Below are 25,999 nucleotides of genomic sequence, written 5' to 3'. Positions count from 1 at the left end.
GTTGTGGCATGTGGGATCTACTTCCCTGACCAGGGACCGAACCCAGGCCCCCTGCGTTGGGAGCACAGAGTCCCAGCCACTAGACCACCAGGGAAGTCCCAGTAAAATATACTTTGAAAATAAACAAAAAATCTCAATTAGTCTTCATTGCAAATGTCTAGACTATCTGACATTGAAGATCATTTTAAAATACGTCACACTGACAGAACACTACCTCTAAGAAAGGATACAGGCAAAAAGGAGAAAATAAATCGTAAGAATTTATAGAAGTTTATTGATGGATGGAGCCACGAAGAATGTCATCAAGAGAACATGAGCAACAAGAACTCCTGCTGAAATCAGAATAGGAAATCAGGAGTGAAAAGGAGCAGCTGGGCAACTGGTTTGCAGCAGCAAAAGAAAAATACTTTTTAAAAATGTAGACAGAATTAATGGAAAGAAAATCAAAGACAGTACAAAGAAAGGCCAAAATAGAGCTGATTTTGAAAAACTAACGTGGTGAATTTGCGATAATTCCCAACTAGAAAGAGCAACAGGCAGTTTTCAGAGGGCCTTAGAAGGCTGACACTCAGTACTAGTAACCACCAGATCAAAGAAGGAGGTGTAAGGAATTAGAAAGAATAAAATACCAAGTAGCTGAGTATTACACATGAGCCCAGAGACCTGCCACATTTGGGGGATGAGGGAGCGGGAGGAGAAAGACACGGCATATGCAGATCAAAACAGTCCCATTACACATCCAATGAAAAACATCAGAAATCACAAGAAACAGAAAAGACAGGTGAAACTTAATTACAGGTAGAAAAAAAGGCTTGAGAGAATCTCAATGAATGTAGAGGGAAAGGGAAAAGCATGCATTTGAGAGGAGAAAGATGACCAAAGCAACTGGTGTTGCTTCCGTAGAAAAGCTACAAATTCAACAGAAAAGATACTCAGAAATAAAAAGGAAGAAAAACTAAATATATAGGTCGGAAGACCTATCCTGTCCCACAATAAAAGGATTATAGAACAATGGGATGGCAAGACATATGTTAGTTCAGTGCCTGGACTTCATAAATAAATAAAATTCTACAGGCATCCTAGCATAAAGTTAGTTACAAAGGTGGCGGCGGTGGGGCGGGGTGGAAATCAGTCCACCCTCAGACTTCTACAAAGCAACAATCAATGCCAAAACATACTTCCCAGTGAGACGCAGCCATGGGAGATGACAGGAGGTACCAGATAAAGGGACTGGCGGGGCTCTCACTGTTGACAGCATGGGCGATTACAAAGTTTTGAAGAAAGAAAGTGGGGCTTAAGAACTTTATACATAAGCTGTCCTTCAAATATAAAGGCAGACCAGCACACACATTCTAAAGTAAGAACAACACTTACGAGCCCTCTTTGAGGCTATTACTTGATAGATTCCAGCTAGAAGAGAACAGTCAAAATAAAGAATTCATAGGCTAAACAGCTATGAGAATATGGCTATAGAATACAGACTTAAAAACCTTGATAAAGCAAAAATGATACTCAAATTTTGGAGATGGAGTAGGGTATACATTTCCTTATCTATTATAGTAAAGATAATGCATACTATTCAAAATTGAAATACAGAATGAATATAATTCTCTTAATTTCAGAGGATCTTTTGGAAACTAGGGCCTCTTGAATAAAGAACCCATTACCTAGGAACTTCCCTGGTGGCGCAGTGGTTAAGAATCTGCCTGCCAATGCAGGGGACACAGGTTCAAGCCCTGCTCTGGGAAGATCCCACAGGCCACAGAGCAACTAAGCCCGTGCACCACAACTACTGAGCCTACGCTCTGGAGCCCGCGAGCCACAACTACTGAAGCCCACGTGCCTAGAGCCCGTGCTCCGCAACAAGAGAAGCCACCGCAACGAGAAGCCCGGGCACCACAACGAAGAGTAGCCCCGGCTCGCCACAACTAGAAAAAGCCCGCACGCAGCAACAAAGACCCAACGCAGCCATTACATAAATAAATAAATAATAAATAAATTAAAACGAAGTACATGGTAAGGATTTCCTGGGTATGACAGCAAAACACAGGCAACAAAAGAAAAAACAGACAAATTGGACTATATCAAAATTAAAAACTTATGTGCATCAAAGGACACAATCAGTGGAATGGGAGAAAATATTTGCAAATCATATCTGATAAGGAGTTAACATCTAGAATATATAAGCAGCTCCTACAACTCAACAACAAAAAATAAATATGCCGATTAAAAAATGGACAAAGGGGGCTTCCCTGGTGGCGCAGTGGTTGAGAGTCTGCCTGCCGACGCAGGGGACATGGGTTCGTGCCCCAGTCCGGGAAGATGCCACATGCCACAGAGCGGCTGGGCGCGTGAGCCATGGCCGCTGAGCCTGCGCGTCCGGAGCCTGTGCTCCGCAACGGGAGAGGCCACAACAGTAAGAGGCCCGCGTACCGCAAAAAAAAATGGACAAAGGACTTGCATAGGCATTTACATAAAGTGATATGAAAATGACTAATAAGTCATTAATATGAAAAGATGCTCAACATCACTAATCATTAGGGAAATGGAAATCAAAACCATCAGGTAGCACCTCACACCTATTAGGATGGCTACTATGAAAAACACAGAAAATACGTGTTGGTGAGGATATGGAGGAACTGGAACTCTTGTGCACTGTTGACTGGGAATATAAAATGGTGCAGCCACTATGGAAAACAGTATGGTGGTTCTTCGAAAAAATAAAATGAAATACAATTACCATACGATCCAGCAATTCCACTTCTGGGTATATAACCAAAAGAAATGAAAGCAGGATCTCAAAGAGATATTTGTATACCCATGTTTATTGCAGCATTATTCATAATAGCCAAGAGGTAGAAGCAAGTGTCCATCAACGAACGAACAGATAAACAAAATCGGTATATACATATGATAGAATATTTATTCAGCCTTAAGAAGGAAGGAAATTCTGACACATGCTACCATGGATGAACCTTAAGGACATTATGCTAAGTGAAGTAAGGCAATAACAAAAGGGCAAATACTATAATTCTACTTATATGAAGTACCTACAGTAGTCAAATTCATAGAAATAGAAAGTAGAGTGGTGGTTACCAGGGGTTGTGGGGAGTTGTTTGATGGGTACAGAGCTTCAGATTTGAAAGATGAAAAAGTTATGGAGATCCGTGTCACAACAATATAAGTAAACTTAACATTGCATGGAGTAATGATTTAAATATTTTACAAAGCCATCTCCTAGAAAAACAACTAGGAGATAGACTTTTTGACTTAGAATTTTAAAAAGAAAAGAAAAAAAACAAGAATAAAGACTGAGAGAGGGCTTCCCTTGTGGCGCAGTGGTTGGGAGTCTGCCTCCTGATGCAGGGGACGAGGGTTCGTGCCCTGGTCCGGGAGGATCCCACATGCCACGGAGCGGCTGGGCCCGTGAGCTGTGGCCGCTGAGCCTGCGCGTCGGAGCCTGTGCTCTGCAACGGGAGAGGCCACAGCAGTGAGAGGCCCGCGTACCGCAAAAAAAAAAAAAAAAGAATCCACGAAAAAGACTGAGAGAAACCCATACATTTTTGAACTGTGAAAACCTAACACAAAAGTAGTTAAAAAAACAAAAAAGAGGAGGATGTGTAACAAACAAGGAAGAGGTAGAATAAATATCTCAGCAAGAAAAATATGAAGATCTCAAAAAGTTAAGGGCTCACAGGATTGGCGTCAATAACATTAATTTGTAGAAATACTGGTTAAAAAAACACATGCAACAGGAAAAATTTCAACTACATATTATCAATACATAAAAGGGCAAAATAAAACTAACGTGGGCTTCCCTGGTAGCGCAGTGGCTGAGAGTCTGCCTGCCGATGCATGGGACACGGGTTCGTGCCCTGGTCCGGGAAGATTCCACATGCCGCGGAGCGGCTGGGCCTGTGAGCCATGGCCGCTGAGCCTGTGCATCCAGAGCCTGTGCTCCGCGACGGGAGAGGCCACAACAGTGAGAGGCCTGCGTACCACAAAAATAAATAAATAGATAAATAAAACTAACGTTTTTTCCTAAAGAATGAATGTTCATTATTTAAGTTGGCTTAATTACCTCCATTGGGACTTCCCTGATGGTCCAGTGGTTAAGAAACCACCTTCCAATGCAGGGGATGCCAGTTCGATCCCTGGTCAGAGAACTAAGATCCCACATGCTGCGGGGCAACTAAGCCCACGCACCACAACTACTGAGCCCATGTGCCACAAGAGGGAAGCCCACGCACCGCAACAAAGATCCCGAGTGCCGCAACTAACACCCGACACAGCCAAAAAATAAATATTTTTTAAAAATTGGTTTTCCTCCATTAAACCTAACTGTTATAATTGTCACTTTGCTGTCATAACTGTTGTCCCTGTCATCCTTACAAGGATCACCAAAGGCATTATGAGTTTGTGCAGCTGCTTACACGGTGTTTTTCTTAATTAAAACTTGATTCACATGCCATAAAATTTACCATTCTAAAGCTACAGTTCATTGGGTTTTAGCATATTCACATAGTTATACAAACATCTCCACTATCAGATTCCAGAACATTTTCATCACCCCAGAAAGACACCCCAGGCCCATACCCGTTAGCAGTCACTCCCCATTCTCTCCTACCTCCACGTACAAGCAACCACTAATCTTCTCTTTCAATGGATTTGCCTATTATGGACATTTCATATAAAAGGAATCATATAATTTGTAGCCTTTTGTGTCTGGCTTCTTTCACTTAGCATAATGTTTTCAAGGCACAACTATTTGTAGCACGTTTATCATGTAGTACTTCCTTTCTTTTCATGGCAGATAATACTCACTGGAGATACCACATTTTGTTTGTATACTGATTTGTTGATGAACATTTCAGTTACTTCCACTTTTTGGGTATTTCGAATAATGCTGATACGGGCATTTGTGTACAGGTTTTGGTGTACGTATGTTTTCAATTCTTTTGGGTGGAATTGCTAGGTCATGACGTTTTAACAATAATATTTGCAAAACTTTTCCAAAATTTTGTACCAGATGCTGCAAAAGATGCTGGGACATCAACAACCACCTATGTGGCTGATGGCAACAGAAAACTGGTAGATACCTACCATGCAACAATTTGCTAAACATGACTTAAATAATACTTGTATACACAGCTATTAAAAAGAACTCAAAGGGACTTCCCTGATGGCACAGTGGTTAAGAATCTGCCTGCCAATGCAGGGTTCACGGGTTCAAGCCCTACTCTGGGAAGGCCCCACATACCACGGAGCAACTAAGCCCATGCGCCACAACTACTGAGCCTGCACTCTAGAGCCCGTGAGCCATAACTTCTGAGCCCACATGCCACAGCTACCGAGGCCTGTGTGCCTAGAGCCCATGCTCCACAACAAAAGAAGCCACCACAATGAGAAGCCCGCACACCGCAACGAAGAGTAGCCCCTGCTAGCCACAACTAGAGAAAGTCCACACACAGCAACAAAGACCCAACGTGGCCAAAAATAAATAATTAAATAAATTTGTTAAGAAAAAAAAAAAGAATGCAAAAAAATAGGATTAGACAGGTACTTCTTCAACCTGATGAGAGCATTTACAAAAATCCTACAGTTAACAAGTTACTAAGTTATCTAACGATTAAAGACTGACTGCTTTACTCCTATGATCAGAAATATGACAAGGATGTCTGTTCTCATATTTACATTCAACACTGTACTGAGGTTCTAGTCAGTGCAGTAGGCAAAAAATAAATAAATCAAATAAAGAAGAAAAGAGAAAGAAAAAGAAAAAAAAAGACAGCCAGCTAAGGAAAGGAAGAAGTAACTATCTTCATCCCCAAACGACATGACTGTCTATGTTCAAAACCTGACATAATCAACAAAATAATCAACAGAACAGTTGCAGGGCACAAGATCAGAATACAAAAATCAATTGTGGAAATAATGTCAAGGAACATGGCAGAGTAGGAAGCTCTAGGAATCTGACCTTGCACTAAGGCAGCTACTGAGCTGGAAGAACTGTCTGAAACTAACTATTTTGGAACTCTGGAGTCTAGTGAAATACTTCATCATCCAGTTAGAGCTCGATTAAGACACTGGTAAGTTTTAGAGATTTTCCTTCTTTCATTTGGCAACTAGCTCCAACACCATATCCAAGAAGTTCAACAAACTTCAAGCAGTAAAAACTCAGAGATCCACACCAGACACACGGTAGTCAAACGTTAAATTGACAAACTGTTAAAACTCAAAGACAAAAGGGTAACTTTGAAAGCAGCAAGACAGAAGTGACTAGCTGCATACAAGATAGCCTCAATAAGATTTAACAGTTGATTTCTCAGAAACCATGAAAGCCAGGAGGCAATAGGATGACACATTTCATCCTGAAGGACTGTAAATAAAGAATTATGTATCTGTCAAAACTATCTTTCAAAATTGAAGGAGAATTAAGATATTACCAGATTTTCTTTCTTTTTTTTTCTTTTTTTTTTTTAAAGCTGAGGGAGTTCATAACAGTAGATTTTCCCTGTAAGAAATGCTAGGGGCTTCCCTGGTGGCGCAGTGGTTAAGAATCCACCTGCCAATGCAAGGTACACGGGTTCTATCCCTGGCCTGGGAAGATCTTACATGCCGCGGAGCAACTAAGCCCACGCGCCACAACTACTGAGCCTATGCTCCAGAACCCATGAACCACAACTACTGAGCCCGCGTGCCACAACTACTGAAGCCTGCACACGTAGAGTGCATGCTCTGCAACAAGAGAAGCCACCGCAATGAGAAGCCTGCGCACCACAACGAAGGGTAGTCCCTGCTCGCTGCAACTAGAGAAGGCCCATGCGCAGCAACGAAGACCCAACATAGCCAAAAATAAAAACAAATAAATAAATAAATAAATTTATATATATAAAAAAAAAGAAATGCTAAAAGGAGTTCTCCAGGTTGAAATTAAAGGATACTAGACAGTAACTCAAAAACAGGAAAAATAAAGAACTTCATAAAGGACAGCTTTATTATACATCTGGTTTAGTTTGTAACTTCTTTCTCCTATACAATTTAACAAGCAAATGCATAAAATAGCAATTATGAATCTATGTTAAGAGATATACAAGGTATAAAGATATAATCTGTGATGTTAAAAATATAAAGGGAAAAGAATAGATGTATATAGAAGTAGAATTGTTTGTATACGATTGAAAGAAAGTTGGTATTATTCAAACTAGGTTGCTAAAATTTTAAGACGTTAATTGCAAAGTAGTCACTAAGTAAAATACTAAAAAATACAGTAAGTCCCCTACCTATGAACCTTCAAGTTGCGAACTTTCAAAGATGCAAACGTGTGTTCCATCAACATCAGGCGTGAGTGAAATTGCCGTTGCCCTCCATTTCCTATTGCTGACGATCCTTCAGCTCTATTATCTCCCACCTCCTCTCCCTCCTCCAGTCAGTAATTCCTCTTGCCTGTTCACTCGATGCCAGCCCCTGTACGCCAGCTGTTGTACTGGACTACTGTACTTTTCAAGGTACTGTACTGTAAGATTTTAAATGTTTTCTTTATTTTTTGTGTTTCTTTTTTGTGTATTATTTTTGTGAAAAGTATTACAAACCTATTACAGTATAGTACTATATAGCAGATTGTGTTAGTTGGGTATCTAGGCTAACTTTGTTGGACTTACGAACAAATTGGACTTACAAACACGCTCTCAGAAAGGAGCTCATTCGTATGTAGGAGACTTACTGTATACAGACAATGAAAGAAGGGAATCTAAATGGTATACTACAATAAAGTCACCTAAATACCAAAAAAGGGCAATAATGGAAGAACTGAGGAACAAAAATATTATAAGACATACAGAAAATAGCTAAATGGCTGAAGTAAATCCTTTATCAGTAATGACATTAAATGTACATGGATTAAACTCTCCTATTTAAAAAAAGCATTGACAGATGGGATATAAAAAAATAATAAAATAACATTAATCTATATACTATTAGAAATACTCTCTTTAGATAATAGGGACACAAAGAGGATGAAAGCAAAAGGATAGAAAAAGATATTCTAGGCAAACAGTAACTAAAAGAGAGCTAGTAGGCAAACAGTAACTAAAAGAGAGCTAGGTTGGCTATCTTTTTCTTTCTTTTTTTTTTTTTTTTTGCGGTACGCGGGCCTCTCACTGTTGTGGCCTCTCCCGTTGCGGAGCACAGGCTCCAGACATGCAGGCTCAGCGGCCATGGCTCACAGGCCCAGCCGCTCCACGGCATGTGGGATCTTCCCAGACCGGGGCATGAACCCATGTCCCCTGCATCGGCAGGCGGACTCTCAACCACTGCGCCACCAGGGAAGCCCTGGCTATCTTATTGTTAGACAAAACTTCAAATAAAAAGTGGTTACAAGAGACAAACAGGGACATTATGTGTTGATAAAAGGTTCAATAGGGCAAGAAAATATAATAATTATAAACATATAAGCTTCTATGTGCAGAGACCCTAAATATGTGAAGCAAAAATTGAAAGATTTAAAGAGAGAAATAGACAGTGCTACAATAATAATTGACATCAATAACTCACTTATATGGGCTTCCCTGGTGGCGCAGTGATTGAGCGTTCGCCTGCCGATGCAGGGAACACGGGTTTGTGCCCCAGTCCGGGAGGATCCCACATGCCGTGGAGCGGCTGGGTCCGTGAGCCATGGCCGCTGAGCCTGCATGTCCGGAGCCTGTGCTCCGCAACGGGAGAGGCCACAACAGTGAGAGGCCCACGTACGGCAAAAAAAGCAAAAACAACAACAAAAAAAAATGAACTCACTTATAATAATAAATAAAACAACCAGAGAGAAGATCAATAAGGAAACAGAAGGTTTGACAATGCAATAGTTTGACAACTGGAACTAACAGACACATAAAGAACACACCATTTAACACCACGTTCTATTCAAGTGCACATAGAACTTCTCTAGGATATACCATAAGTCTCAATTAATTGAAGAAGATTTACCTCATACTAAATATCTTTACTGATCACAATGAAATGAAACTAGAAATCAATAACAGGACAAAAACTGGAAAATTCACAAATACGTGAAAAATAAACAGAACATTTTTAAACAACCAACAGGTCAAAAAAGAAATCAAAAAGGAAATTAGACAGTACCTTGAGACAAACGAAAATGAAAGCACAACATACCAAACTGCAGTGAAAGCAGGGCTAAGAGGAAATTTTCAGATATAAGCACACACAATAAAAACAAAGAAAGATCTCAAGTCAATGACCTAAATGGTCTATACCTTAAGGAACTAGAAAAAGACCACACTATCAAAGCCAGCAGAATAAAGGAAAAAATAAAGACTAGAGCAGAATTCTTTTTTAAATGGAGAATATAAAAACAATAGAGAAAAACCCACAGAACCAAAAGTTTGTTCTTTGTAAAGATCAACAAAATTGACAAATCTTTAGCTAGAATGGCTAAGAAAAAGAGAAGACTCAAATTACTAAAACCAGAAATGAAAGTAGAAACATTGGGACTTCCCTGGTGGCGCAGTGGTTAAGAATCCACCTGCCAATGCAAGGGACATGGGTTTGAGTCCTGGTCTGGGAAGATCCCACATGCCGTGGAGCAACTAAGCCCATGTGCCACAACTACTGAGCCTGTACTCTAGAGCCCTCAAGCCACAACTACTGAGCCCATGTGCCACAACTACTGAAGCCCGTGCTCTGCAAGAGAAGCCACCGCAATGAGAAGCCCGCACACCGCAACGAAGAGTAGCCCCCACTTGCTGCAACTAGAGAAAGCCCGCGTGCAGCAACGAAGACCCAACACAGCCAAAAATAAAAAAAAATTAGGGCTCCCCTGGTGGCGCAGTGGTTGAGAGTCTGCCTGCCAACGCACAGGACACGGGTTCAAGCCCTGGTCTGGGAAGATCCCACGTGCCATGGAGCAACTAGGCCCGTGAACCACAACTACTGAGCCTGGGCATCTGGAGCCTGTGCTCCGCAACAAGAGAGGCCGCGATAGTGAGAGGCCTGCGCACCGCGATGAAGAGTGGCCCCCGCTTGCCGCAACTAAAGAAAGCCCTCGCACAGAAACGAAGACCCAACACAGCCAAAAATAAATAAATAAAATACTGAATACATAACTACTTTAAAAAAAAAAAGTAGAAACATTAAGACAAATTTCATAGAAATAAAAGATTATAAGAGAATAATATGAACAGTTGTATACCAACAAATTGAATAACCTAAAAGAAATGATAAACTCCTAGAAACATGCAATCTACCAAAACTGACTCAAGAAGAAACAGAAAATTTGAATAGACCTATAGCAAGGAAATTGAATGAGTAATCAAAACCCTTCCAGTAAAGAAAAGCCAAGGGGCTTCCCTGGTAGCACAGTGGTTAAGAATCCACCTGCCAATGCAGGGGACACGGGTTCAAGCCCTGGTCCAGGAAGATCCCACGCCCGCGCACCACAATGAAGAGTAGTCCCCACTCACCGCAACTAGAGAAAGCCCGTGCACAGCAACAAAGACCCAACGCAGCCAAAGATAAATAAATAAATAAATAAATTTATAAAGAAAAGCCAAGGACTAGAGGATATAACTAGTAAATGTTACAAAACATTTAAAGAAGAATAAACACCAATCCTTCTTTAAGTCTCCCAAAAAATTGAATAGAAGGGACTACTTACTCATTCTCTGAGGCTAGTATTATCCTAATACCAAAGCCAGACAGAGATATTAAAAGAAAAGTACAAACCAATGTCCCTTATATGGATGCAAAAATCCTCAACAAAATACTAGCAAACCAAATCCAGGAGCTTATAAAAAGGTTTATATGCTATGATCCAATGGGATTTATCCCAAGAATGGAAAGATGTTTAAACATACCAAAATCAATATAATATACCACATTAACAGAATCCACAGAATTACCATGATCATCTCAACTGATGCAGAAAAAAAGCATTTGACAAAATTCAATACTCTGTAGTGATAAAAATCACTCAATAAACTAGAAATAGAAGGTAAATTCCTCAATCTGAAAAAGGCCATACACATGAAAAACTCACAGCTAACTTAATACTAATGGTGAAAAACTAAAAGCTATTCCCCTAAGACCAGGAACAAGTAAAGGATGCCTACTTTTACTTTTGTAACTTCTGTTCGATACAGAAGTTCTATATAGAGCGATTGAACAAGAAAAATAAAAGGCATACAAATCAGAAAGAAGGAAGTAAAATTATCTCTGTTGGGGACTTCCCAGGTGGTCCAGTGGGTAAGACTCTATGCTCCCAATGCAGGAGGCCTGGGTTCAATCCCTGGTCGGGGAACTAGATCCCACATGCATGCCACAACTAAGAGTTCACATGCCGCAACTAAGAAGCCCACATGCTGCAACTAAAGATCCCGCATGTCGCAACAAAGATCCTGTGTGCTACAGCTAAGACCCAGCACAGCCAAAATAAATAAATATTTTAAAAATAAAAAAATAAAATTATCTCTCTTGCAGATGATGTGATCTTTTTTTTCCAAGAATACTTTTTTTTTAAGTTTATTTCTTTTTAATTTATTTAATTAATTTATTATTTTATTTTTGGCTACATTGGGTCTTTGTTGTTGTGCGTGGGCTTTCTCTAGTTGCAGCGAGTAGGGGCTACTCTTTTTCTTTTCTTTTTTTTTAATTTTCTTTTTTATTTTTTTGGCTGCATTGGGTCTTCATCGTTACACGTGGGCTTTCTCTAGTTGCGGCAAGCAGGGGCTACTCTTCATTGCAGTGCGCGGACTTCTCATTGCGGTGGCTTCTCTTGTTGCAGAGCACAGGCTCTAGGCACACGGGCTTCAGTAGTTGAAGCGCGCAGGCTTCAGTAGTTGTGGCACGCAGGCTCTAGAGTGCAGGCTCAGTAGTTGTGGCACACAGGCTTAGTTACTCCACAGCATGTGGGATCTTCCCGGACCAGGGCTCGAACCCGTGTCCCCTGCATTGGCAGGGGGATTCTTAACCACTGCGCCACCAGGGAAATCCCAAGAATGCTTGTTTTTATTTTGTCTTTGTCTCCATACTTACATTTCCACACTAACAGATCAAAATCAAATTATCTTCAACTCAAATATTCATATTAGAATAATGATAACAGAATTTCTGACCACAAAGATTCAGTGTTTCATCTTGATGTTTTCTAATCAGAATTGTTTAAAAAATACCTAGAACTCAACAGTTCCTAGGATAGTTACCAGAAAGTGACAAAAAAAATTTTTTTTTTTTTGGCTGCACTCCACAGCTTGCAGAACTTCCCTAATGAGGGATCAAACCCGTGCCCTTAAGCACCGGAGTCTTAACCACTGGACCACCAGGGAAGCCCCCAAAACTGACAAATTTAAAGAAACAAAAATAGTAGACAATCCTGCAAGTGATTTTAGTTGTTGCTATATTTTGTCCCGGGAACAAGTCACCGCTTAGAAAAACTACTCCAAGATCAAAGCCTGAAATGACTTTCAGTGTAGTAAAAAAAAATTACATGTTATTATAATGTCCATACACCTAATGATGTAGGTAAAGATAAAAAGTGATCTCTTCTTATGTGTTTAAAGCGATTCAAAAGAAATATATAAAGGTCCTAAGAAATCAGGTTAGATCTGAAATACAGTAGGGAATACAAAAAGCAAACAACTTTCCTCGTTTCTGATTGTAAAAGAGAAGTAGGCCATGGTCAACGAATACGTCACATGACAAGGTATGTTCATGTTAAGAACATTTCCATAACCACAGAAGAAAGGTTTACTGATTGCTGAAATAAAAGAGGAAATGGATATGATGTACCTCAGGTAATTACTGGTAAACCAGAAGAAGATAATGCTGACATAAAAATGCCCTCATTGCAGATATTATACATGAGTGATTATGGCAGTTGTGCAAAGAGATAGAAGCCATTATTCCTCAACTGTATATGATTATGCCAAACGTGTGCCTTGGTCAACTCATCATCTTAAGAGACAGAATTTCTGCTTCTAAAATTAAACCACGCTAACCTTTTAAAATATTGTACAATGAATAAACATGTTTTGTGGATTCGATGAGTAGATGGAATATTTTCATGTCTGTTCTAAAAGTACTTTAGATACACATAAGAATACTCAATGGTCATAAAGATCAAATGTAATCTGCCACCATCCCATGTAAAATCATTACATTTAGCAAATACTAATATGTGTGTATATATATAAAATATATATTAGTAAATAGAGATGATCTGATCTTATGTGTAGAAAATCCTAAAGAATCCACACCAAAAAATTTGGTTTAGAACACTTGTCTCTGTTGTTTTTATATTATCCTTTAAGATCTCTGCTCTAGCCTTTATTCCTTCCTTTCTTCTGTGAGCTTTGGTTGGTTGGTCTTCTTTTTCAAGTTCCTTAAAAGGTAAACAGTTAGGTCATTGATTTGAGATTTTTCTTTGCTTTCAATGTATGTGTTTACAGCTCTAAAATTGACCCAGCAATGCCATTCCTAGGATATACCCAAAAGAACTAAAAACAGGGAGTCAAACAGATATTTGTATACCACTGTTCACAGCAGCATTACTCATAATAGCTAAAGGATGGAAACCTCATCAAGTTAAAGAATTTTAAAAATTTGTATATACATACAATGAACTATAAAAAGGAAGGTAATTTTGATACATGCTACAACATGGACAAACCCTGAAAACATTATGCTAAGTGAAATAAGCCAGACACAAAAGGACAAATGTTGTATGATTCCACTTATATGAGGTATCTGGAATAGGTAAATTCACAGAGACAGAAAGAGATAGAATAGAGGTTACCAGCAACTAGGGGAAGAGAAAATGGGGGGGTTAATTCCTTTCTGGGAGTGGGCGAGTAGTTAATTCTTAATGGGTACAGATTTTCTGTTTGGGATAACAAAGAAGTTTTGGAAATAGATAGTGGTGATGGTTACATAACATTGTGAATATACTTAATGCCACTGAACTATACACTTAAAGAAATGGCTAAAATGGTAAATTTTTTTTAACATCTTTAGTGGAGTATAATTGCTTTACAATGGTGTGTTAGTTTCTGCTTTATAACAAAGTGAATCAGGTATACATATACATACATCCCCATATCTCTTCCCTCTTGCATCTCCCTCCCTCCCACCCTTCCTATCCCACCCCTCAAGGTGGTCACAAAGTACTGAGCTGATCTCCCTGTGCTATGCAGCTGCTTCCCACGAGCTATCGATTTTACATTTGGTAGTGTATATATGTCCATGCCACTCTCTCACTCTGTCCCAGCTTAGCCTTCCCCCTCCCCATGTCCTCAAGTCCATTCTCTAGTAGGTCTGCATCTTTACTGCCGTCTTGTCCCTAGATTCTTCATGACCACAAAATGGTAAATTTTAAGTATGTATATTTTACAACACATCTTTTAAAAAATCAATTATATTTAAATATACTAGCAGCAAACATCAGAAATTGGAATTTTTTAAATGCCACTTACAATAGCATAAAAAAGCAGTTAATACTTAGAGACAAAACTGAAAAAAGATGTGCAAGACTATACATTGAAAAGTATAAGACCCTGCTGCAAGAAATTAAAGAGAAGCTAAATAGATGGAAAGATATACTATGTACATGAGTTGGAAGACTCAACATTAAGATATCAATTCTCCCCACACTGATCCAGAGAATCAATGCTATCCCAATCAAAACCCCAGAATGCCTTTTACTTTTTAAAGAAACTGACAAGCTGATTCTTAAAAACATAGAAATGCAAAGGACTTGGAAGAGTCAAAATATCTTTGAAAAGGAAGAATAAAGCTGCAAGATTGACACTACCAGATTAGAAATCCTACAAAGCTACAGTAGTCAAGACAGTGTGGCAGCGGTGTCAAAACAGAAAAACAGATTAATGGAACAGAATGCAGAATAGAGAGTACACAAATAAATTAATACATATATGGACAACCAATTTTCAACAAAGGTAAAAGATAATTCAGCAGAGAAAGAATATCCTTATCAATAAACGGTGCTGAAACAACTGGATATTCACATGGAAAAGAATGAACTTGATCCATACCTCACACCATATATAAAAGTTAACTCAAAATGGACATAAATCTAAATGTAAAACATAAAACTAGGAAAAAACTAGTGTCCTTGGGCTAGGCAATTATTTCTTAGAGAAGACATCAAAAACATGATCCATATAAGAAAAAATTAATCAATTGTCCTTCAAAATTAAAAACTGTTTTTTGAAAGGACACTGTTTAGAGAATAAAGACAAGTCATTTTATTCTGACTGGGGGGAGAAAAAGAAATTGTTTTCAAGTGGAGAAACCTGAAACACCAGGTGATCAAGGCTAACATCAACAGTCAATGTATAAAGATGCACCCTTGATATCATGTGTGACATGAAGAAAATGGCATTTCACCCCTGTGATTTTCCTCTCAATAACCCATAATCTCATTCTGATTATAAGAAAAAAATCAGACAAATTCCAATATAGGGGCATCTTACAAAGTAAGTGACCAGTACTCCCCAAAATTGTCGAGGTCTTCAAAAATGAGGAAGTCTGAAAACCCATCACAGGCAAGAGACACAACAACTAAATGCACTGTGGTATCCAGGACAGGCTCTTGGATATCAGGTAAAAATTAAGGAAATCTAAATAAACTATGGATTTTAGTTAATAATGTATTAATACTGGTTCATTAATTGTAACAAAAGTACCATATTAATGTAAAATGTTAATAAAGAGGAAACTGGGTGTGAGGTATATGGGAACTCTATGTACTATTCCTTAATTTTTCTGTAAATTGAAAGCTTCTAAAGAATAAAGTCCATACCAAAAAAACAGAAATAAAAAAAGGCAAGCCACAGACTTGGAGAAAATATTTATAAATTATATACTAAAGGGCTTGTATCCAGAATAGATACAAAACTCTCAAAATTCAATAATAAGAAGACAAACTATCCAATTTTTAAAAAGAGAAAATGATTAGAACAGATACTTCACCAAAGAAAACATACAGTGGTACATAAACACATGAAAAGATGCTCAAAATCATTAGTTGTTAGAGAAATGCAAATTAAAACCATATATCACTACACACCTGTGAGACTGGCTAAAATGAAAAAGACAGACCATATCAAGTGTTGCCAAGGATGTACAACTCTCATGTATTGCTGGTTGGGCTACAAGTGGCACAACCTCTTTGGAAAACAGTTTGGCAATGTCTTAAAAAGTTAAACACACACCTACCACATACTTCAACCATTTTTCTCTTACTTACTGAAAAGCCTATGTCCATATAAAGACTTGTACACAAATGTTGATAGTAACTTTATTTATAATAGCCCCAAATGGAAGCAACACAAGTTTCCTTAAAATAATTCTAATTTCGCTGTGGGGCAACTAAGCCCGCACGCCACAACTACTGAGCTCGCGCACCTCAACAAGAGAGCCCACGTGCCGCGAACTACAGAGCCCACATGCTCTGGACCCCATGTTCCACAACTAGAGAGAGAAAACCCGCATGCCACAGTAGAGAGAAGCCCGCACGCCTCAACGAAGACCCCGCGTGCTTCAACTTAGACCCAATGCAGCCAAAAAAAATAAAGAAAACTTAAAAATAAAATAAATATTTAAAAAATAATAATAATTCTAATTTCCCAAATTTTATGCAATATGCTTATATCTTACAAGGAAACAAAAATGAAACAATAGTCCTTCATTTTTAAAATAATTCCAAATTAGTGCTAGAAACCCACAAACTCAAATAAATGAACGGCTTATTACCTAAATTAGCACTTCTGAGCATGCTGACCAGCGCTGGCATAAGCTGAAACTCAAATATCCTTCGGATTCCACAGTGACTGCAGGCTGGGAGCTCAGTGACTTCTGATGTAGGGCAGGTCAAGAAAAGTGGTTCTCCATTCCAGGAATACCTAGAGCAAGGAAATAAAGAACCGTGAATCAAGGCCACGTACAAGTCACATTCCAACATCTAAGACCACGCTTTGCAAATTTTGTTTCTTTCTTGGAGAGTATCCGGAGCAAAACCAGAGAGCAAAGAAAATCCAAAGGCCCAGAAAACTAGCTGCAAGGTTGTATATTAGAGCAAGATATCTGAATTCTTATCAATGGTTACCAAGTCTAGATGAAGGCACTAAAGCTAATGTTGAACTGAATCTAACTAAAACTGCAACAAAGCCCAGACTCAGCTCAACTGCAGATTCAAAAGACTCAGCCCCCCACAGTACTGGTCTTACAGAAGAAGGGGCATACACCCCTAAGGAATAAATATTAACTTCAGTATCTACTGTTCTTCAACATACAATTTCCAGTAAACAATTTTTTTAAGTTACTAGATATTCAAAGAAGCAGAAAAAATTGACCCATAAAGAAAGAATACCAGGAGATCCACAGCCAAAATGATGGAATTATCAGACAGACTTTATGTTTTTTAATTTTACCAAAGTATAGTTGATTTACAAAGTTGTGTTTAACTGCTGCTGTACAGCACAGTGACTCAGTTATACATATATTCTTTTTCATATTCTTTTCCATTATGGTTTATCACAGGATACAGAATATAGTTCCCTGTGCTATACAGTAAGACCTTAATCGAAAATACTTTTAGGGCTTCCCTGGTGGCGCAGTGGTTGAGAGTCCGCCTGCCGATGGAGGGGACACGGGTTCGTGCCCTAGTCCGGGAAGATCCCACATGCCGCAGAGCGGCTGGGCCCGTGAGCCATGGCCGCTGAGCCTGCACGTCCGGAGCCTGTGCTCCGCAACGGGAGAGGCCACAACAGTGAGAGGCCCGCGTACCACAAAAATAAATAAATAAAAATAAAAGTAATGTATATTAGTTTGGGAAACACAGGAAAGTATAACAAGAAAACCAAAATCTACAGTATTCCTCAAACCATGAAGCTAAGATTTTTATTAAGTCCACTTATTTTTTATGCATTTGGATGTACACATGTAAGTAGGTTTTGCTTTTTTTTTTTTTTTTTTTTTGCGGTACGCGGGCCTCTCACTGTTGTGGCCTCTCCCGTTGCGGAGCACAGGCTCCGGACGTGCAGGCTCAGCGGCCATGGCTCACGGGTCCAGCCGCTCCATGGCATGTGGGATCCTCCCAGACCGGGGCACGAACCCGTGTCCCCTGCATCGGCAGGCGGACTCTCAACCACTGCGCCACCAGGGAAGCCCTGTTTTGTGTATTTTTAAAAAAAAATAATTGGGGTCATAGAATATTTATAATTTTTCTCTTTTCTTTCTTTAAAAAAATATTTATTTATTTAGGCTGCGCTGGGTCTTAGTTGCAGCATGTTAAGTTGCAGCATGTGGGCTCTTAGTTGCAGCTTGCAGCCTTCTTAGTTGTGGCATGCAGACTCTTAGTCGCAGCATGCATGTGGGATCTTAGTTCCCTGAGTAGGGATGGAACCCGGGCCCCCTGCATTGGGAGTGCGGAATCTTCCCCACTGGACCACCAGGGAAGTTCCTGTGGGATATTTTTATAATGGCAATTCTTGGTGACCCTTGGATATGAGAGTAAAAGGCGGCAACAGAAGTGGTTTTGAGTTTCTGGCTTGTGAAATTGGGTGAGTGTTGATGCTATTCTTGAGATGGGGGTTTAGGAGGCTGTTATCTGGGGTGTGGGGTCTTGATTCTTCTTGAACTACAGAGTGTGTCCTTAACAGTTTGACTTCCATCTTTGTAATTAAATCTCTGTTAGTTATAATAGTTTTGATTTTATTTCCCCTGTGCGTTCTACTTTATAAGTTTCATATATTGAAGACATAATACTTTGTAGTAAGTAACAAGTGCTCATAGGATATTGAATCATACGTCTTGGAAGTTCATTGCCCAGGTCTTCCATTTCTACCTGTGGGTCCGTGGGCAAGTCACTTAACCTTTCTTATCCTCAGTGCCTCATCTCTAACGTGAGGATGATGATACAACTACCTATTTCATAGGATTCCTATGAGAATCAAATGAGGTGATGAGGCAAATACTCTGTAAAATATACGTAAATACTGGCTGTTGTTTGAAATCCACTATGCTATGTTTTGGGGAAGCAGAGATCTGTTAGGATCTTTTTGTTTTGTTTTTTTTTTAATTGGCCGTGCTGCGTGGCTTGTGGGATCTTAATTCCCCAACCAGGGATTGAACCCGGGCCCTTGGCAGTGAAAGTGCAGAGTCCTAACCACTGGACCGCCAGGGAATTCCCTAGGATCTTTTTTTTTTTTGGTGGTACACGGGCCTCCCTCTGTGTGGCCTCTCCCGTTGCGGAGCACAGGCTCCGGACGCGCAGGCTCAGCGGCCATGGCTCACGGGCCCAGCCGCTCTGTGGCATGTGGGATCTTCCCGGACTGGGGCACGAACCCGTGTCCCCTGCATCGGCAGGCAGACTCTCAACCACTGCGCCACCAGGGAAGCCCTAGGATCTCTTAATAGCACCGGCATATTTATCTATTCTTCATCATCTTAGGACAAGGGTCTACTGAATCACCTAATTTCTGTAAATTCTTTGGTGGTAAGGACAGTATATAACTCTCACGCAAAACATATAGTAGGTATTTGGTGGAGCCAACACCTTTTCAAATGTGGTATGGTTGAAAAGAACCTTGGTTTAGGTCTTAGAAGACTTGGCCTTGGGCAGATGACTTTACCTTTAGTTTCTCTTCTGTAAAATGGGCCTAATACGTACTTTACAGCATGTCTGGAAGGATTCAGTGAACGTGTTCATTCATCCAGCAAATATTTATTGGGTCTATTTTAGATGCTGCAGGTGCAGCAGGAAATGACACAAAGTCCGTGTTTTTATAGCTTTAGCTTTCTAGTGAGGGAGGTTAAAAATAAATAGACATGTTGTATGATTTCCACAAGTGATAAATGAGGAAAATAAAACATAGCTATTATAAGTAGGATGTCAGAGAGGCCTCAGAGGAAATGACATACCCAGCAGGTTATAGTATATAAAAATAATGACACAGGGAAAGCTTGGAAAAATGGGTCCAGATAAAGTGGACAGAGTAAAATCAAATGGTCTTTCTCCCCTAATACCTGATATGATGAATGTAAAAGGTAAAAGTCAGCCAAAAATAAAATAGAAAAAAAACAAGTATTAAAAGGAAAATCCCTTCCATCAGCATTGAAATAAGGAAAGGAACTTAATACCATAAAACTCAAGAGTGGCAGCTCAGGACATAATATCACTAAATGTCTAATACAGGTCTGAGTACCTCACATGTATTTAAATATTTATTTTTGTAATTAATTTACTTTTCACAGAGGAAGGTAGAGAAATTTCTGGAATGGTTTAGTGTGAGTTCTAACCATACAGCCTTCTTCTTTCACCTCTTCAAAATATACCGATTAGCCCACAAAATCCTGAGAATTGCAGTAATAATCTTGAATCTGGAAAGAAGCAAATAGGAAAAGAGTCTGTATCTTCTGCTGTAGGGCTGTTGGCCAGAGAACTGGGTGTGGTGGGGTGACGATGCAGGGAATTAGGAGTTGCCTCTCAGAAGCAAAAGTTGTTGACTAGTTACAGTAATGATAAAGAGGTCAAGGGCAATTTCTTCCCCATTAAAATGGGATCCCCCAACATGTAAGACATTTTACACTATCTGAGAAGTCAAAGTGAAACCCAGGTGTTCTAGTAGATTGCATCTAGTCTTACAGAACCATATCCCCACCCCACTTCACTACAGAAAAGTAGAAGAGATGAAAAATATGCTTGGAGAAAGGGAAAAGAGCAGACCTCTTATATGAGATAGACAGAAAATCAGTAAGAAAGCCCACACACCGTTTTGGAGAAAACTGGTGGTCTAAACAGAGTTGCCCCCTTCAGGCATGAGCTAGATGAAAAGTGGCATTCCACTCCTGTAATCAGTAAAATTAAAGAAATGAATAGTACAAACAAAAATGAGCCAGGAACCATATCTGGAAGAAAACATAAACTGAGAACACATAATTCCCAGCAGAGTTTTCAAGATATAGCAGAACTTTGTAAGAAAATACATTCAGTGAAACCCAAGAGCTCAAAGTTGAGAAAATGAAGTTAACTATGAGAAGCCAAGGGAAACTGAACTGTAAAGAAACCAAGCCACACATTACATATTGAATAAATTTAGAAATAACAGACTTGGCTGAAAATCGAAGTACTGACGTGGTGAAAAGAGTTGTGAAAATCTAGTGAATGCAAAAGAAAAAGACAAAGCAATTAGAGAGAAGGTGATATCTATGGAAGGTTGATAAATATAACTACTGTAAGGGAATTGGTGTCCAAAATAGAGAACTCAACAAATGGATGAAAAACAATACTCAACGATGAAATAGGAAATTTTCCCCAAAGTGAAATAAGAACTGAAATTAAAGCACAAGAGTGATTGAAGTGAGAGACCTAGCCTGGTGGTGGTTTTAAAAGTATTTTCTTTTCTTTTCTTTTCTTTTTTTTTGCGGTACGCGGGCCTCTCACTGTTGTGGCCTCTCCCGTTGCGGAGCACAGGCTCCGGACGCGCAGGCTCAGCGGCCATGGCTCACGGGCCCAGCCGCTCCGCGGCATGCGGGACCATCCCATACCGGGGCACGAACCCGTGTCCCCTGCATCGGCAGGCGGACTCTCACCCACTGCGCCACCAGGGGAGCCCTATATACATTACTTTTACAATCAAGAAAAACAATTTAAAAAAATGTGCCTTTACCTCAAAATCTGCTCTTGACAAGCAGCAATTCTCTTCATGAATTTGTAAAACATCTTATCTCCACTTTTAATTATGGTCTTCTCATATTTTTCATCACCATCACTAGAAAGACTAAAAAGAGAAGCAAAAAACACTTTTGCCTGTATATATCCAGAGAATTACAGTATTTAGAATTATACTGAATAGCAGTAACCCCCTTGCTACCCTTCTCTCAAGCCCTGCTTCCTAGCCATTTTCAACTCTGGATAATTATTTGCAATTTAAAAAGTCATTATGTCCACTCACTCTCTCCATTTCTTTCTCCATTATGGATTATTTTCAAACACCAACACTTCTTCACACACTCCAACAGTATTCTGCAAAAGCTTACAGATGACACAGCTCTGGTAAAGAACCAGGTCAACTCTCCATATATCCTATTGTAATTCTATTATAATAGCAAAGTGATTATTCTTACTTCAAACTTTAGAGGGTTTTGGTTTATAAAGCCTTTCAAGACCTATTCTCGCACTTAACTTCAAAAACCATGTGAAGAGATACACCACCCAGATATCAGTATCATCCCCATTTTACAGGGGAGAATTGAGGCTCTGGGAGGGTCTCTGAGGTCCTAGGCCAGTTCTTGAGCCACAGGCAAGAGTCAATAAACAAATGGCATTTTTCTAACTTACCTGTCTCTGTTATACATTTAAAAACAGAAAAGTTAAAGAGCTAGTAAACCCATCTTGTGTAAATACTTGGTATCCCTAACTTCTGTTTGTTCACTTTCCTGAGGGTCCCTATAAACAGAACAAAGTGTTTTCAAGCTAACTCAAGGGTGGCTGGTAAGATCCCCTTGTCTGTCTCCCTTTCTCATCCGAGAGGCATGAAGCAGAAAGGTCCTACACACACATGTGCTGCCTGAAAAAGTTTCCCCAGATACGAGGGTAAAACCAAAGGGTACCTACTGTGGCAGCTTCCTGATCAAATCACCCCTCACGCTCAGCAGTACACACTCTCACCTTTGGGAAAGCAAGTGTTCCATGTCAATTCCCTCTCTCTGTTGATACTCCCTCAGAAGGCTCCGAGCATGATCTAGACTGACAAAGTCTCTGTAGTCATCCTCATCAACAACACAGATGTAGTAGGGCAGGAACTGTGGCAGCACGGAAGGCAAGGCCATCCCTTCCCCAGGAGGCAGAGGAGGAGCAGCGCCCGGGACAGTATCCTGCAGGCGGAGGTCTTGGAGCTGGGCAGTCCAGTCTCTGTCTTTGGCACGGCTGGAATCATTTCCAAAATCTGAGATAACCTGTGGTGGAGGTGCCTCCTCCCTGTCACTTCCCCAGTCATCTGCACCTTCACACCAGTCCTCAGCTGTGAGGCCATTTTCCTGTTTCTGGAAAAATATCCAGTGAATGTGGTTCAAGCACACTTGGGTGATCTCACCTACTCCCTTGGCTTCCTGAGCCACCCATCCCTTCACCTTCCTGAGGGAGCCTTAACACCAGCACCCCCCGCCCTCCACTCTGGCACACTCTGATTCAACTTCCTAGACCCCGTTTACTCAAAAGCATGTTGGAGGTGACAAATATTGTGTTTCCTTTTCAGGGGCCCCATGGCAAATGCAGTACAGTGGTTTCTTCAACATCTCTTTCAGTTGTGCTTCATGTATTGCACATGGTAAGAAAGAACTACATTTCCCAGACTCCTAAGCACCTGGGGTCCTAGGTGTGATCAGGGGGTCTGTCTGTGTCTAGAGGGAGACACAAACTTGAGACAGAGTGAAGTGGAAAGAAGAGCCATGAGAAAAAAGGTAGCTGATCTGTAGATGGAGACAGCAAGGCTCTGGAGTCAACAGTTCTGAACGGGGCAGCTTCCATTCACCGGAACACATCTCAGTTTCCTGACTGCAAGAGAGGTTAGCAGCTCCTTGACAGGCCAGTTCTGAGGTGTGGTTCCGGAGGTCACTCCTGGAGTCATCTCCTCCAGGCTATCCAAATAAGTTAGTAAAAACCTAATTTTAAGTCTGCCTCAGCTTTAAAAAGTCAAAGTGCTTTTCTATTATCTGCATTTGAACCCTGACAAATATAGGCAGACACCAGCTTTTTATTCCCAGTATTGCTAGTACTGTGCTTGGCACACATTAAGAATTCAGTGTATATATAAAGCAGCATTCACAGGCAAAGGGAAGCTGAATTTTGTCCTGCAGCTACCAACTTGCCTGATATTTTTAATTTAATACATTCGAGTTTTGTCATATTAAATATGTTTGTTATATACACGTATACGTATCACAGTAAGTATATTTACTATAAACACACACATATATAATGATATGTATGTACACACCCATAGTTTTTCCCAAACAGAAAAGTCAGTAAGCTATATGCTTCCATACCTTCAGTGCATAATTAAAACAACTAACAAGACATTAAGGAAGTACCATTTTGTGGTTCAAAACAAAAGCAAATTGTGGTGTGATGAATTGGGAAATTGGGATTGACATGTATACACTGATGTGTATAAAATGGATGACTAATAAGAAAAAGTAATAAAAACTAAACATAAAAAAAAGCAGAAGCCATTCCAAAGTACTTCAAAGAACATGGCTTAAAGTTTGTCTTAAACGAAATTCTGGAAAATACCCTCAAATTACAGCAGATCGTAATATGATAGTCACAAGCGCTTTACCTGAGCGTCCTGCGTCTCTTTCTCTCGCATTTGCAGGCACTGGGAGCGGAACACCTTCCAACTTCATAGTAAAGAAAAACTGCGGTGAGGAGTCCATCGCCGACTGCCAGCCGACTGACCAGTCCCCTCCGGGTGCGCCGGGGGCTGGCCCCCCACCCCCGCTCCCGCCCACTCGGTATTGAGTCCAGTGGGCGGATCCGGGACTTCGCCGCCTACCTGCGCGCCCTGCCGCTAGCGCACCCCGGGCGGGGGCAAGCGAACACGTGCAGGAGCCGATGAAAGGGGGAGCCTTCCAGCGGGCAGTACACCTGCACGACCAGGACAAGCGGCTGCCTGCAAAGTTCACACACTGGCCTCGGCGCTGCCACGGCGGGCAGGGCGTCCTGAGGGCAAGGGAGGCACTCAGACCCTGACTCTTACCCGAGACCTCGCCCACTCCCTCACCCCGTAGCCCTCACCAGCACCCGTCGACCCCGGCTCCGTCGCCCCACCTCACCGGAATGCCGCCCAGCTTGCTCGCGGTCCAGGCGCCCAGCCCCGTGGGGCAGCCGTGCACTGCAGTATCGCGAAGCCCGAGCAGCACCGGCTTGCGAACGGCCGCCATGACGACGAGGCGCCCAAGCGAAGAGGCGAACTACGGCAGCCGAGAGGGTGCGCCGCTCTGTGCACGCGCACTGCCTACGCCTGAGCGACGGCCCCGCCCCCTTCAGACCGCTTCCGGGGATACAGTTTGTAGCCCGGTGAAGATCCCGGAGCGGCAAGGCATTTTGGCTCGTAGTGCGCGCTGCTAAAGGAAGTTGGCACCCTCTACCGTGAACTAGTCTTGCCAAAAAGTTTTATCTAAAATAAGTGGGATATGGGACATCTCTGGCGGTCCAACGGTTAGGGCTACGCGCGTCCACTGCAGGGGGCGTGGATTGGATCCCGGATGGGGGAACTAAGATCCCGCATGCCATTCGGTGCGTGAAAAATAAATAAATAAAATAAAATAAGTTGGATAATAGTACTGTCGTTAACAAGCACCTCCCCCAAAAAACAAAAACACAAAGTTCTAAATTTTTATTTATTTTCTAAATTATTTTTAAAATTTTTATTGGAGTATAGGTGACTTACCATGTTGTTAGTTTCAGGTGTACAGCAAAGTGAGTCAGTTATACATATACATATATCCACTCTTTTTTTTTTTTTAAGATGCTTTTCCCATATAGGCCACTATTGAGTAGGATTCCCTGTGCTGTACAGTAGGTTCTTATTAGTTATCTATTTTATATATAGCAGTGTGTATATGTCAATCCCAGTCTCCCAGTTTATCCCTTCCCCCCCAAGAAAGCCCTAAATTTTTAGAGAAGACACATCGAAATGCCTATAGATGAAATGATATATCTGGGATTTGCTACATGATGGGCGGGACTGTAGATGAAATTAAATGGGCCCTGGGTTGATAATTGTTCAAATTTGGTGTCAGGCACAGGGTGGTCTCTTACGCTATTTGACTTTTATATGTTCGAAATTTTCGGTAATAAAGTTTTTTAAATGCCTGTGGCACACATAGGTGAATTTCAAAAACATCGTGCTAAGTGAAAGAAGCCAGACACAAAAGGCCACATTCTGGAAAAGGTGAACTTTTAGTA

At 40.7% G+C, this 25,999-nt stretch overlaps 1 protein-coding gene across 2 annotated transcripts in view; it reads right to left on the bottom strand.

Annotated features, from left to right (window-relative positions):
• PDCD2L (programmed cell death 2 like) overlaps positions 1–24,980 on the bottom strand; it is a 26,364-nt gene extending 1,384 nt beyond the window's left edge. The window contains exons 1-6 of one of the 2 annotated variants that reach the window (XM_024733739.1): positions 24,865–24,980; positions 24,585–24,751; positions 24,369–24,429; positions 22,700–23,073; positions 21,699–21,809; positions 16,783–16,931 (exon numbers count right to left, since the gene is read on the bottom strand). In XM_024733739.1, the coding sequence (XP_024589507.1) occupies positions 16,783–16,931; positions 21,699–21,809; positions 22,700–23,073; positions 24,369–24,429; positions 24,585–24,751; positions 24,865–24,972 (970 nt within the window). In that variant the 5' untranslated portion in view covers positions 24,973–24,980. Of the gene's footprint in view, positions 1–16,782; positions 16,932–20,240; positions 20,410–21,698; positions 21,810–22,699; positions 23,074–24,368; positions 24,430–24,584; positions 24,752–24,864 lie in introns of those variants that run through there. The other variant, XM_024733740.1, reaches the window with a different exon arrangement.
• Between the last annotated feature and the right edge of the window lie 1,019 nt (positions 24,981–25,999).

The sequence above is a fragment of the Neophocaena asiaeorientalis genome, unplaced genomic scaffold, assembly GCF_003031525.2.
Source record: "Neophocaena asiaeorientalis asiaeorientalis breed wild unplaced genomic scaffold, Neophocaena_asiaeorientalis_V1.1 scaffold280, whole genome shotgun sequence".
NCBI lineage: Eukaryota > Metazoa > Chordata > Mammalia > Artiodactyla > Phocoenidae > Neophocaena > Neophocaena asiaeorientalis.
Note: the sequence above shows the minus strand (reverse complement) of the source record. Positions and strands in the feature narration are given on the sequence as shown.